The sequence below is a fragment of the Hippocampus bargibanti genome, linkage group LG17 (genome assembly GCF_051943395.1).
Source record: "Hippocampus bargibanti isolate YZ-2025 linkage group LG17, ASM5194339v1, whole genome shotgun sequence".
NCBI classification, from domain to species: Eukaryota; Metazoa; Chordata; class Actinopteri; order Syngnathiformes; family Syngnathidae; genus Hippocampus; species Hippocampus bargibanti.
Genome location: NC_142750.1, coordinates 5,354,286 through 5,368,934, shown reverse-complemented (window position 1 = coordinate 5,368,934; position 14,649 = coordinate 5,354,286). Strand labels below are relative to the sequence as shown.

At 40.5% G+C, this 14,649-nt stretch overlaps 2 protein-coding genes across 3 annotated transcripts; both read right to left on the bottom strand.

The window, feature by feature from the left end:
• Positions 1-5,354: 5,354 nt before the first annotated feature.
• On the bottom strand, positions 5,355-7,417 carry tcap (titin-cap (telethonin)). Its single transcript, XM_089018527.1, has 2 exons — positions 7,175-7,417; positions 5,355-6,253 (listed from the first exon to the last, which is right to left on the bottom strand). The coding sequence occupies exons 1-2, from the start codon at positions 7,324-7,326 to the stop codon at positions 5,863-5,865; spliced, it is 543 nt and encodes a 180-aa protein (XP_088874653.1). The 5' UTR covers positions 7,327-7,417; the 3' UTR covers positions 5,355-5,862.
• Positions 7,418-7,826: 409 nt separating this feature from the next.
• LOC148885378 (melanoregulin) lies at positions 7,827-14,480 on the bottom strand. 2 transcript variants are annotated; one of them, XM_089018526.1, is made up of 7 exons: positions 14,139-14,480; positions 13,905-14,066; positions 13,535-13,700; positions 13,375-13,465; positions 12,448-12,611; positions 11,134-11,376; positions 7,827-8,456 (listed from the first exon to the last, which is right to left on the bottom strand). In XM_089018526.1, exons 2-6 carry the CDS (start codon positions 13,982-13,984, stop codon positions 11,182-11,184), a joined length of 696 nt encoding a protein of 231 aa, XP_088874652.1. In that variant the 5' UTR covers positions 13,985-14,066; positions 14,139-14,480; the 3' UTR covers positions 7,827-8,456; positions 11,134-11,181. The 2 variants fall into 2 exon arrangements, with proteins under 2 accessions (XP_088874652.1, XP_088874650.1); XM_089018524.1 differs by lacking the exon at positions 7,827-8,456 and having other exon boundaries at positions 10,142-11,376.
• Between the last annotated feature and the right edge of the window lie 169 nt (positions 14,481-14,649).

The following is a 14,649-nucleotide window of genomic DNA, read 5'->3' as shown; positions in this document are numbered from 1 at the left end:
TTATTTAGTTGATAAGTATATTTTATGGAAACCCGGGAACGGATTATTCCCATTTTAATGGTTTCCTATGAGAAATTATTTTTTGAGATACACACTTTTCGCCTTACACACTCTGTCTGGGAACCAATTAAGTTCGTAAGTTGAGGTCTCACTGTAGTAGTAGTAGTAGTAGTAGTAGTAGTAGTAGTAGTAGTAGTAGTAGTAGTAGTAGTAGTATTACGAGCTTACGCCATCTGATCTTATCATCATTATCTCAACATTACAACATTTAAAGTGTCTCGCAGCTTCTAACTACGCCCCAAGAAGAAAACATTTGGTGCTCCCTGCGGAATGGAAAACTTCTTCGTCTTGGGTTTCTGCTGAGCAGTGATAGCAAATCATTGCAGTCTGAGTTTTACACGATGTCCTGACTTGTGCAGAATTGGGCTTTGTGACAAGAAGAGAACAACACTCTCGCACCCCCATCTCCTTTCCCTGGTGTCCTCCCTTCCTGCAAAGTGGATCTTTTTCTCCTGTATATAGATAGCGAGATTTTATTCGGTGCCACACAGCCTGCAGGCACCTCATTATAGGCCCATCGCTTCCTCGGCATCAGCACCCACGTTGAATTTTTGCCATGACGCACCCACCCCGCAAACCACCCCATTAGTCCCAATGGTCATGTCAAGGAGGCGACGACTGACTGTCTGCCACTGCACATACACTGAAAAAAATATATATAACATATCAATTAGACGCTCCTCATGTCACACTCTGGCCTGCCCGTCACATTACCGGCAAATGTTTTCGTCATTATAGAGTGACAATCGTAAAGAGTGAAAGTTTTATTTATTTCATTCTTTCTTTTTGAAGGAGCTCCGGGAGGGTGTGTGAGACATTTAGAGGAAATAGGTTCATCATTTCACCAAAAAAAGAATGTTTTATCGAAAATGTTTTCTCATGGGGAAAAAAATTGAAGAGGAAATACTATACAGTGATACCTCAGCTTACAAACGCTTTAGCTTACGAACTTTTCACCTTACGAACATTCAATTCGCGAGAATGTAATCTTGGCATATGAAATAGTTTTCTAGAAACACACGGAGCGCCACAATGGCTGGCGGACTAATTTTCGGCGGAAGAACACAAAACCACACGGTCGAACAACGCCATGGTGGCAGGCGGACTAATTTTCCACATCCGCTTTCTTTGAGTGCACTCAGTGCAGACGTGGTTGCTTATCGAGTGGATACTTTTGCTTTTTTTTGGGTCCGAAAAAGACCCCATCACAGGCTAGTGTTAAGACGAAGAAAACACAAAAGAAAATTACGAAGAAGGAGATCATCGAAAAACACAAACGAGGTGTGCGTTTGTGTGACTTAGCGTCCCAGTACGAGTATGCTAAGTCGACCATTGCTATGTGTGGCTAAGGGTGTTTCTGTGTTGTCTAAGCAACGGTCTCAGGCAATAGAAGGGGTTGAAAAGCTTCTGTTGATTTGGATTAACGAAAAGCAGCTAGCAGGGGACAGTGTGTGAGGGTATTATCACCGAGAAAGCACGGAAACTTCACTGGGATATCATCAAGAGGCAACTACATCAACGACCATCACAAAAGTAAATAAAACAACTTCATTATACAATACAGTTTATGTCTTTAATTATAATACAATACCACATTTATGATACATAAAACAAGGTATATTTTATGTAGTTTTAATGCTTATTTAGTAGAAAATTCAGTTTTATGGAGACCTGGGAACAGATTATTCTCATTTTTATTTTAGTTTCTTATGGGAAATAAATGTTCGGCAGACGAACTTTTCGCCTTACACACACTTTCTGGGAACCAATTAAGTTCGTAAACTGAGGTATCACTGTACTGTCCATACATAACATTTGCCACATATCATATAACGTGAGGCCCCTCGAGCAATTCACTCACGATAATCACTAGAATGCGTCATAAAAATTCACACGTCATAAATAATTCAAAGCTTTAATAAAAGTCACACATGGGCACACGCTTGCACACACAGTACGTGACATGAGAGATAGAATTGGAAAAATATAAAATAAACTATAAAAGATGGCAGCGCTACATCCACCTTCTCATAGAATTAAAAAAAAAAATCATCCTGTGGGATCAGGAGGTTAAACTCACACATGCAACTGACGCCCAATTAACAGTCTCGGCGACCGGTGACGTCACCGCCGCCTTTTGACAATGCCGATAACAACGGCAGCTGTGTGAACAAGAGACCTGATTGAGGGGATGGAGATGATGATGATGATGATGAGGAGGAGGAGGTAAATGGTAGTTCATCAGACACCATAGAAGGATGAAATGTTATATCATGCGATAAGGCCATTAGTTATTTAACTATAATAATAGAACATTTATTTTTACATCGAATCCTTTCAAACAAGTAGGAAAATTCGTTTGATCTTAGACATGACAACTGATTACTATAATGACAATTATTCGGACATAAAACGGAATTTTAAGTTACAAATTGCAGTACCCCAAATTAACCAGTAGGGGGTAGTAATGTAAAGACGTACAGTTCAACCAGAATCAAAATGTTAGCGACAGCTGTCAGCATCATGACATCGATTTTTGAGCACAGCTTCAATTACCATGATACCAAACGTTTTGGGAAATAAAATAAAAACAATTTAATGTAAATAAATGGTTAATTTATATTAAACAAATGATTAATAGATTATAAATAGATACCTGTATCTCTTGAACCCATTTATGCCGAGCGTGTTCATATGAACACATAAATTCATAAAAAAATGTTTTAACTAAAATCAAATAGGTTCAAACAGAATATAGAATTAACAATAATAATAATAATAATAATAATAATAATAATAATAATAATAATAATACACTATATTTATAAGTGCCTTTCAAAACTCTCAAGGTCACTTTACAGTGACAGGGTCAGTTTTTCTGTGGGTGAGCAACAGCAGCCACATGCACCAGCGTTCACTCAACCCGAAATACAATGAATGTATCATTGTTCATATGAACACGCTTGGCGTAAATGGGTAAAAGAGATTATGTAATTAAAATTGGAAAAATAAGAATTAAGTCGTTGGTTATATTTAACGACATTCAATAATATAATAATAATTTAGCAAAGCCCATGTGCTGAGTAGTTGGAGAACCTACCTCCCATTTTTGACGTTGATGCGGCATTTGAACTTTGCTTGCTTGGTGTTGTCGAGGTACTTTGGCTTCCTTCCACCCTGCAAAAACAACCCCCAAAAATACATGTTGTGTTGATTAAAAATCTTTTTTTCCAGAAATGTTCGTTTGAATGTGTGTTTTTGTATATGTGCCCAGAGATTGGCAGGTGACCTGTACACGATGTATCTCACACTGGACGAGACAAAAGTAACTCAAATTGGGTAGAACAGCCCAAGGACCAAGCCAACACTGGGTTATTTATACCCAATGCACTGAGTGGAGAATTTAACCTGGCATGATGAGCCATGATTTGGATTCATCAAGGGGTAAAAATTACCCATGAGTCTTACTATTTACTAATTATAATCCATCCATTCAATTTCAACACAATTTGACGAAAGGCAGGCCACATGATTGCTAATCAGTGCAAGTGTCAAAATCAACCGATGAAATGACACATGTCCTCTCCATGTGTCCTCACGTCCTCTGGGACCGTGGTAGGCTTTGACGTCGCATCGTCTGTGTGTGTGTGTGATGGGGCCTCATTTCAAGAGAGGGGAGCACATCGAGATCCCTGATAATGCAGCGGTATTAAGAGCTCCAAGGGGTTAGAACACGGCGATAGCATGCCAGTGTTTAGTTTACTTGGCTATTAATACCGCACAGCGGAAGAAAAGCAGCACGCCAGGCGAAGGAAGAGGCTCTCTCATTAATTCATTAACACCTATTGTTCAGAAATATTGAGCCGTGGGTGGAGGGAGGACAATTTCATGCTACAATACTGTATGTCGCCAAAATAAAAAAATATATATCACACATTGTCATCATATTTGTTTCGGTTCCATTAGCATGGCCACCTCTGAAAATACTTTTAATTGGTCCATTCAGCTCAAAATGGAAAAACTTACTTGGCTGAGTTGAGCACACTTGGATCTATCTATTGTTTTTCGTGGTTAAAATTAAAAATAGCACTTTAAAAGTTAGTAAAAGGCCATTTGTATAACTACAAAATGCATATGGCAGAACATGTGATTGGTTAAAAGTTGAAATTGAATTGAAATTAAATGCCGTGGGGTTCTCAGCGTTGTTGAAATGTATAATGTCGAAATGGAATTATTCGTCATGGTCGAGAAACGTGGAGATAGCGATCAATGCTATAGAAATTGTCTTCATTTGGGAATTTCAATAAAATATTAAATAAGATGTCCAGAATGCGCTGAATTTGGAATGGAGCCAGTGGGAAATTGTTTTGCTGAATGTGTCATTCATCTGAATGGGATTTTTTGGGTTAAAAATGAAACAGTGGATTTGTGGAACGTAGGCAATGGTTTTGAAGGTTTAGCATTTAGAAAACGTATGCAATTTTTAATTGGTTCAGAAAAGTGTCACTAATTGTTTTGTTTATTTTAACCGTGACTTAGTGTTACAGAAATGGCATTACTTATTCCTTTAATAAACTTTGTGTTATTTCCAATGTCTTAATTACTTACACAATTCACACTTACGTATAATTCACCCTGTCTGCTGAGCTTCCGGAACGAGACGTGTACAATGGATCACTCCGCCTCAAGGGTCGTTGTTAGGTCAAGGTGTTCTTCCGCCTCCAACGCGATGATCTTCCGGTTCGGCATACGTCAAGTAGTTTTCATCATACAATAGAAATTTATTTTCTATGTAACCATTATTTCATTATTTTTCACCGGTAGATGATGTGTTTCATCAACCACAATACCCGATCATGTATCATTAAAGTTCCAATATTTTCACCAGGCAACCTCGTATTACCTACGGAAATTCTGACTATCATTGATAAACGATATATGTACTGTAAACCGTTATCATTATGATTATTATTATTAGTAGTAGTAGTAGTAGTAAGTAGTAGGATAAAAATATTGAAAATAATTGTCAACAAAATGCAATTAAAAACACAAATGACACCACGTAAACAGAAGCTAACTGAAAGTCCGTCTTACGTTTATAAAGCTAACAACAACAAATTATAATGACCGTAAAATGTATTTTTTTGTTATCAATTATTGTAATACAAGAGCTTTGAGGTTGATTTTAAAGTATCGCTCTGCATTGATACAAGACAAAGGTCAAATGTTTGAGAATTGTGGTGTACAGTATTTGTATTTATGAAAAAAATACAATCCTGCAAAACAAGAGGGAATAGCATCTTTGATTTTATTATGAAAAACACAAATTCAAACATGTACATTTTTTACTCTCAGCTATAATCTACAAAGAGCGAGTAAAAAGACAAAAACAGAAGATACACAAATACAGTTCGTATGTACACTATGTCATGCGCAAGAGTTTCCAGAACCACTTGCTCTTGCATCCTTCTCACACTTGATTTTTCTTTCCAAAGCTTTTCCATCCCAGTCAGAATTAAGCTGTCTCATTGTACTGAAAATGTGCCTTGAAATGTTTTCTATGTGTAAAACTAGTGTTTGATTTGACGCTAAAGTGCAGTCCATACTTTTCATTCCAACCTTCTATGGCATAGAGTGCTCCTCATGGCATGGAGTCCATGCCGTGAAGAGCACTATCAAGTCTTTGTGTGCTGTGCTGGCTTCAAAAACCAGTTCTACAAATCAGAACTCAGGAAAAATAAACAGTTTAGGATGTCACAAGTGCATGCACGTTCATCATCCACCCCACCGACCATATTTGCTTCACCCTCTCTGGGCCTCCTGGGACATGGAGCGTCCAAGGGCTTTTGGTGCCTTGGAGAGCTCCATGAATGCGGGTTTGACGGGCGGCAGGTCCCGCGTGATCTCGCTTACGCTCCTCTTGGTGGGGCAGGCGCCGTCAGCCAAGGGGAAGGAACGTAAATCTTCGGGGGAATGCGGGTCGCCGCGGCCCAGCCGGACGCCGAGCTCGGCGGGTGTGAAGATGGGCAAAGGTAGGGTGTGTCGCTTGGGTAGCAGCTGATGCTCCCTCACGCCGTGTTCCAACGTGCCCACGCGGAAGACGCCCGACGGGCAGGATTGGGTTAATGGGGAGGCCTTCCATTGCCGGCTGAGGGTCTCCTTACGAGAGGCGTCGTTCATGTTCATCGTCTTTCTGCGGGTATCAAGCGGAAATCACATTTACAAGCCGAATGCTTGATAATAATCATCAAATGATCAAAGAAAGAGATTTCATGCCCGCGATGAGAAGAAAGGAGCGACAACGCGGAGCGCTGATGCGTATGTCGCGGCTTGGAATTGAAGCGGATTTACGTTGGACAGGAGATGCGAGACAATCTCTTTTCATCAATAGATGACACATGATGCTTGGTGTTTGCTTTCAACATTTAGTTTGTAGCAGATGTGCTCATTTAACCATGATGTCCCTGATCCACTGGTGAAAAGGAGGCTTTGATCCGCTTTCATCTAGAACGGGTTCATACAACAAAGATGGTGCAGAATGTGCTTAAGATTGAATGACTGTGTCTTCTAGGCTTTCAAGATCAAGCTGTGGCTGCCTTTACAGCAGCTCCTGTATTTGTTTTTCTACTTCTTCCTTTCCGTCTTACTTGTATAACTTTGCTGCTGTGAAATGTAAATGTCTCCACTGCGAGACTAGTAAAGGCTAATCCAATTGAATTACGTATCATGAAACTATGTAAAAATGATGCCTGGGGCTTATGTTTTCTGTAGTTGGTTATCTGTTAGCTAGCTATCTAGCTAGCTTTCTATCTATTTGAGTTACTTCTGGGTTGAGTGAACGCTGGCGCATGTGGCTGCCGCTGCTCACCCGCAGAAAAACTGATCACGTGACTGCAAAATGACCTTGAGAGTTTTGAAAGGTGCTTATAAATGAAATGTATTATTATTATTCAAAACTGTTTTCAAAGTCTCGCATTAGCATCTGGCTATGATATCAAGACTCCTGCAAAACCCAGAGACGTTTGTGAAAACACATCCGATCATCATATAAAACAGTTCGATTGTTTTTTTTTTGGGGGGGGGGAAGGAAGATACATTCAAAGCCATCCCTCACCGTTCTTCTGGTAGAGTCTTGATGCTGATGCTCTTCCAGTCAGCCGAGTAGCTCTCCTTCTGAGCCTTATTCTCTTCCCGGATGCTACATGCCAGCTCAGCCGCCGCCAGCCAACCATTACATTTCTCCACCATGGTACACACGGACATCATCTTCTCCAATCTCAGATCAACTGCGAAGCAAGTGTGGCTCTACTCTAGCAGTCTCTCGGCCTCCTGCTGTGTCGGGCGGGGGGGCCTGAAGTCGCACCTTTATAGACGCAACGTTGCTATTTCGGACATGTGTTGTCAGCGGACACCAGACACCGAAGCTTCTCTGCGGGGAACTAATTGACATGAACCCCCCCCAATGGTCGTGGGACTAACACTTTCCATATCAGCTGTACGGCACACCCTGGACATGGATTATGTAACCATACACAAAAGGATTGATATGGATTTGGCTATGGCCATGGCTAATGTGGAAAGAGTCAACGTCTGCCAGGGTTTTTTTTATTAATAAATTGAATATAATTCTATTTTGCATGAAATTGTGAGCTACTGAAGAGGATTATGGACAATGAAGGAGGAAAAAAAAATAAAGTTGGTAAAATTCTTAATTTAATGTCGAATACTAATTTTAATCTCAAATTCTGACTTTAATCTCAGAATTCTGATTTTAAAGTGAGAATTCTGAGCAAAATCAGAATTATGAGATTAAAGTTACAAATGTCACTTTAAAATCAGAATTATGAGATTGAAGTCAGAATTTTTAAATTACTCAGAATTCTGAGATTTCTGTCAGAATTATGAGATTAAAATCAGAATTGAGGTTAAGAAATTAAAGATTTAGAAATTAAATACAGTAAAGTCTCGTTATATCGATATTCTCAGGAGTCGGAAAAAATATCGATATAACCGGACTATCGATATATTCGATCCTGCGGCATGTAAATTTTCTCCTTGCGTTCATAGAAATAGTATCGTAATAAGCAGTACTATCGATATAACCGATATCAATATAACGAGTCTTTAGTGTATATTATTATTATTGTTATTACTATTATTATTATCATCATTTTCCATAGTTCAACTTTTCTTTCAATGGATTTCTTTCTTTTGTGCTCCTACAGCGCCGCGTTCCACCTGCAAGCCTCCTCGCTACCTCACGGTCGTCGCATCCGCGGATTCGTCACCTCAGTGACAAGAGCGCCACGCTGCGCACTCGGGTTACGCCGCCAAGGAAGCGCTCGCCTTTGGAAAGTCGTCTGCTGGGTGTGATGTTACTCAGGTGACTCACTCGTCTGCATTGGGTCATGACAGAGTGGAACACATACACAGATAATCACGCACACACGTAATGGCTATGATGGTATCATCAGATGTTAATCACGCTAAACCTGAGCTACTAAAAATAATAATAATAATAATAATAATAACAATAATAATACATTTCATTTCAAAGTGCCTTTCAAAACTCTCAAGGTCATTTTACAGCCACAAGTTACGTTTTTCTGGCGATGAGCAGCGGCGGCCACACGCGTCAGTATTCACTCAACCCGGAAGAAACTCGGATAGAAAGCCAGCTAGCTAATAGACAGCTAATAGATCGCTAAGTAACTCGGATAGAGAGCTATCTAACTAATATATAGCTAACAGATAGCTAGCTAGGCCTTCACTCAACTCGCAAGTAACTCAGATAGAAAGCTAGCTCGCTAATAGACAGCTAATAGATAGCTAAGTAATTTGGATAGAAAGCTCGCTAACGAATAGATAGCTAACATATAGCTAGCTAAGCCTTCACTCAACCCGGAAGAAACTTGGATAGAAAGCCAGCTAGCTAATAGATCGCTAAGTAACTCGGATAGAAAGCTATCTAACTAATATATAGCTAACAGATAGCTAGCTAGGCCTTCACTCAACTCGCAAGTAACTCAGATAGAAAGCTAGCTCGCTAATAGACAGCTAATAGATAGCTAAGTAATTTGAATAGAAAGCTCGCTAGTGAATAGATAGCTAACATATAGCTAGCTAAGCCTTCACTCAACCCACAAGTATGTCAGAAAGAAAGCTAGCTAGCTAATAGACAGATAAAAGATAGCTAACAGATAGCTAGCTAGATAGCTAATTCATAATGGCCCTTGTGAGGACACCGTAACTACAATGTGGCCCACTCATGACAAAAAAATGTAGGCTGGCACTGACATATAATCAGAATAATACATTTCATTTACAAGGCCTTTCAAAACTCTCAAGGTCACTTTACAGTCACAGGATCGGTTTTTCTGCGGGTGAGCAGTGGCAGGCACATGCGCCAGCGTTCACTCAACCCGAAACTAACTCAAATAGATCGAAAGCTAGCTAGCTAGCTAACAGATAGCTAATAGTTAGCCAGCTAGCCAACTAGCTAGACAGCCATATAGCTAATAAATAGCCAGCTACATAGCTAGCTAACTAGCCATACAGCTAATAGATAGCCAGCCAGCTAGCTAATAGCTAGGCAGAAAGATAAAGTGACAGTGGGAATAATAATAATAAATTTCATTTATAAGCGCCTTTAAAGTGGCCCTTTTTATCCCGAATAATGGTGTCAAAAACATAACTGCACTTTTCACATAAGACCATCAAAGTAAAAGTTTTCTGTAACGAATGCAGTTTTTGTGGATAAAAGTCACAACTATCTCCCTTGTATCCCGCAAACATGACCTTGAGCTCTGTAACTTAACAACCACAACAAAAACAACAAGCAGTAGCAACAGCTGAGCACCAAAACACGGCCGGCTCCCCGGCAGGACCACCAGACACCAGACGGCGCCCCACGCCAGGCCCCCCGGGATTTGCTGCATGCCTGGCGGGGCGGCGTGTCCCAGCCAGCTGGACCCACGTGCACAAGCATGTGTTTACGGTAAAAGCATTTAATTTAAATCACTCCGCTGGACTCCCAAATAACTCAAATAACTCGCTGACATCATGTGACGCGGAATCATGATGGGAATCGAAGGCTTGCAACTTTATTTGTTATTATTGTGAACTGGGCAAATACAGACAGCGGCGTGGCTGTGCAAACAGTTGACTGGTTGCTATTCTCCAAAAATACTTAAAGGACAACCGACGCCTCTGGACAAGTTGTGTCCATAATTTGTAAAAACACTTCAAATGACTTCTGCTGAGCGTATTTTACAAAGATTCCACCGCATATGGCTATATTTTACGTTTTCAGACCCGCGCTGAATAGTTTTCGAGTTGGTGACGATTCCAGACGTGACGTCACGTCTGGTACACCGCTGACCGATAAAGCGACACCCGATGCATTTTGGGTACTTTGTTTGGTCTGAAAACTTCGTGTTGGTCCGTTTTGATGGCGAAATCAGAAGGAAAACACATAAATAACGCCATGGTGAATCGTTGTGTGTTGCAGCAAGACTACTATTTGATACTAGTTGACACAAATTCCCCGCAGACAAATCAGCCCATTTCCAACGGAGCTTGGGCGCCATCTTGTGCATTTTCGTGGACGCTACATCGGAGTCCTGACGGCTCGAATTGATACGGGAGGACTTCTTTCATCGATCGCAAACATTTATGCTTTCCTGTTCAGAACTATTTGAATCATATTCATAAGTGGATGAGTAACAAGAAAGCATCTTCTCCGAATCTGAAGCCATTGTTTTGATTCTAGAGCAAGTCAAGACGTCCTGGCGTGACGTCACGAACAAGGGGACCTTCTGAAACTCGACATCTCTGAGGTCATTTTGAAATAGTTTTGGGACACTTTAAGTCATTTTTATTGGTGTTTTGCATTTGACTAAAAATATCAGACTGCTGTTTTGAGTATTTTAGATGCTATAAAACGTTTTTCTGATGTCAGTTAGGAAACAAAAATGGTGTCGGTTGTCCTTTAAGCGAGTCGTCGTTTAAGGAACGGTTTGTCTAGTCACGTGATGCTCCTGAAGTGGATCAACTTTACAGCGAAAATCAAACCTTGACGTCTGCCGCCCCCTCCCGGAAATCTGGAGCTACTACAGCCGTTCAAGGCTTCTCCAGACTTCCGCCACTGTCGTCATCTGAACGGCCACCGCCGTTCATGGCCTCCACGCGGGCCAGCAGCAGCGGAAGGTTGATGGCCCCGGAAGGCTCCTCCGAGTCAGAGTTGTCCTGGGGTGGGAAGAAGCGCCTGGCTTTGGCCACAAAGTCTTCGGCGATGTCCAGGTACAGCAAGCGATCCTGGTTGGACAAACACATCACAATGGTCATTAATTATGTTTGGTGTTTTGTTATTTGCACACATTCGTACCCATCTACGAATAAAGCCATTTTCGTCAATTGATGTTGACTTAAAATGACATAATAGTGACGTCAGGGATAAGGTAACGACCACCGGTTGGTCACTTGTTATTTTCATTTAGTCATGTGATGTTCAAATGGTCCACAAAAGCAATATTAATTAATCATAATGCTGTGTTTAGACAGGTGGGCGCGTTTCGTACAATTATTGTGAAAAAAATATATACTCGAGTTCCCCTTTAACTCATTCACTGCCATTTCCGAATGTATTTTATTTTTGTTTTTTTTTTTGTGGAGAGAGGGGTGCCGATAAAGTGCTGGTCAGACCTCTGGTAATGTTTTTTTTTCTCTTCCACAAGGGGCAGCATTTCCCTTTTTTCCATGTTTGCGCTTTGTTTCAGCTTCAGCTGTTGTTAAAGCACCATGATTTAAAATTGCATTTTCTGTGTAGCTCTATCTCTAGTTTTTATTTATAATTGTATTTCATTTATTGGATTCTATTTAGAATTGTATTTTATTTATTATTGTATTTATGCTTGTCTGTGACTGTAAAGTGTCCTTGAGAGTTTTGAAAGGCGCTTGAAATAAAATGTATTATTATTATTATTATTATTATTATTATTATTATTATTATTATATAAATCAATATGTATGTATTGTGTTGTATTTTGGACAGCCGCCCCCATTTCAAGATCAGATATCTCCAGACTAATATTATTTATTAATTAATTCTTTTTTTTTTTGTGATGAAAAAAGAGAGTCTAAGGTTACTAACTCTGTATTGATTGTTTATGTAGTCCTAAACCTCAATATTCTGTGGGTCCTGGAATGTGAGTGAAAATGACAAAAACCCTGGCACTGGAGTGGACACATTTTTTCCCGTTTGTCAGTGAATGAGTTAAATGACAAGCTCAGACTATCTTGACCATGATGACTTGATGGTCGCCATATCATCATATCATTATTTTGAATTGTAAACTTTATGACATGGGACATTTAAAGCATCCTCACCAGGATGAAGAGGTATCTCTCCGGTGGCGGCTCCCTGCTGCTGAAAAGCGATGTCTCGGAATGGAGCGTCTGGAGCAGAGACCGCGCTGCTGCGGCGTTGCGCATGCGGTCCAGCGAGGCGCCAGCTGACACGGTCAGCAGAGAGTCAGCCTCAGCCATAAAGCCTGGAAGATGATGTCCGCGGTCAATTTTGCTTTTTGAATGCAATGGAGTACTTGCAGAAATTCAGCAGTGGCATGAGGTATGAATGCGGCTGACTTGAGATTAAAGTGCAGTATGCCGCCGCTTGGAATTGAAGCGGATTTACGTGGGACAGGAGATGTGAGACAATTTCTTTTCTTCAATGGATGCTACAGCTTCACATTTGCTTACAACATTTAGCTTGTAGCAGACGTGCACATTTCACCATAACGGCCCTGATCCACTGGTGAAAAAGACACTTTGATCCGCTCCTGTTTCATCATGAACTGCTTTATACAACAAAGATCGTGCACAAAGTGCTTAAGATTGAATGACTGTTTTTTTTGTGTTGTGTCAAATTATTTATTATTTGGTTTTTTTTTTTCACTTCAAGATGGCGCCGCGAGAGTGGCTACCTTTACAGCAGCTTCTGTATTTTGTTTTTCTACTTCTTCCTTTCCATTCCTATTCCTTTCATCACTTTGCTGCAGTGAAATGTAAATTTCTCCAGTGCGAGATGAATAAAAACTAATCCAATCCAATGATATGTTCATTGACCCTCACTTTTCAAGTTTACTCTCAAACTAAACACAAAACAAGAAGAATAAAAACTGTTTTATAAATTTTATAAATACAGTTATAATTTCCCCTCAAACTGGTAGAAATTAATTAAAATGTGTACCAAATATCGATTTTACACAAGACTGGTGAACGTGTGGTTCTGAAGAGAAAAAAAATGGGACTCACCAAGGTTCTCCAAAATGGTCTTCCACTTGTCCCGGACTTCCCTACGTGTATCTCGCATGGCCTCGATGTCCACGCTCAGGCGTCGGTAACCCTATAAAGAATGAGATTACACAGCTTGTTTATTTATTTCATCTCACTTTATTTTGTGGTTTTTTTTTACAGTGGATCCCATCCGGGTCTTGGTGCGGGCTTGCAGCAGTGAGTAAAGCGCTCTGTCGTCATCACGCTCCAAGTGGCTGCGGTCGCCCGGTTCGCTCCATAGGTTGGCTTCCTCGTCGCGGCGCTTCTGCACCTCGCGGTTAAAATACTCCAATGGATCCGGAGTCCTTGGGATTGCGAGTGGACATTTTGTTGTAACATTATTACAGGTAGTGAAAATATTTTAATGGTTATAATGACTGAAATTTTTTGCAATTATTTGAACTAGCAAATGTCGATATTTTAGGCTAAGAGTAAATTTCTACCAACGCATACTGAGACCAGGATTGCCTTTTACAAAAAAAAAAAAGGTGTTGGAAAAGTGTTTTTACTCCACTAATGGCTGCTTCTCATCATCTTCGTCAGCACAGCAGCAGCAGCAGCAGCACAACTTGAAGAATGCCGAGCCCATGGAGGATCAAGGTCGGAATATCCCAGCACTTCTTATCCTGAATGCCTGAGGATGACTTTCACCTTACATTCGCTCTCACATCCTGAAACGATGGGAGGAAAAAAAGTGAGTATATGTGGGGGGAAAAAAAGTTTGTAAACATCCAGCTTTTTACCTCAACTTCCCATCTTTCAAGATGCTGCGGCGGAGGCCAGGGAATGTCTGCTGCCTCTCAAGGAGTGGACTCACACATGCAACCTCACGCATACGACAGCCATCGCCCCGGCACACGGTCACAGCCATGTCATGTGAGTGGGACGAACAAGTCAAAGCACAACACCTCTTTTCTCCATCATCGGATGCGTACATGCTTTGACGCCGCCTTGTGTCGCTATAAAATTGTCTTTCAAATGGCACAATTTAGCCCCGAGGAGCCCCGAATCGGCATGTGATTTTAGACGGTCAGCCTCAATGGGCTTTATTGTGGATAACCATGATGCTTTTGGTCAGCTGATTTGTGCAATAAAATCAGCATTTTGGCTCAATAATAATAATAATAATAATAATAATAATAATAATTAATTTTATTTCTAAGCCCCTTTCAGTCTGTGGCATTTTTAGATTTTTTTTTTAATTTTGCCTTCCATATTTGTGATTCCTAATCTATCCCAAATTAAAATTCTATG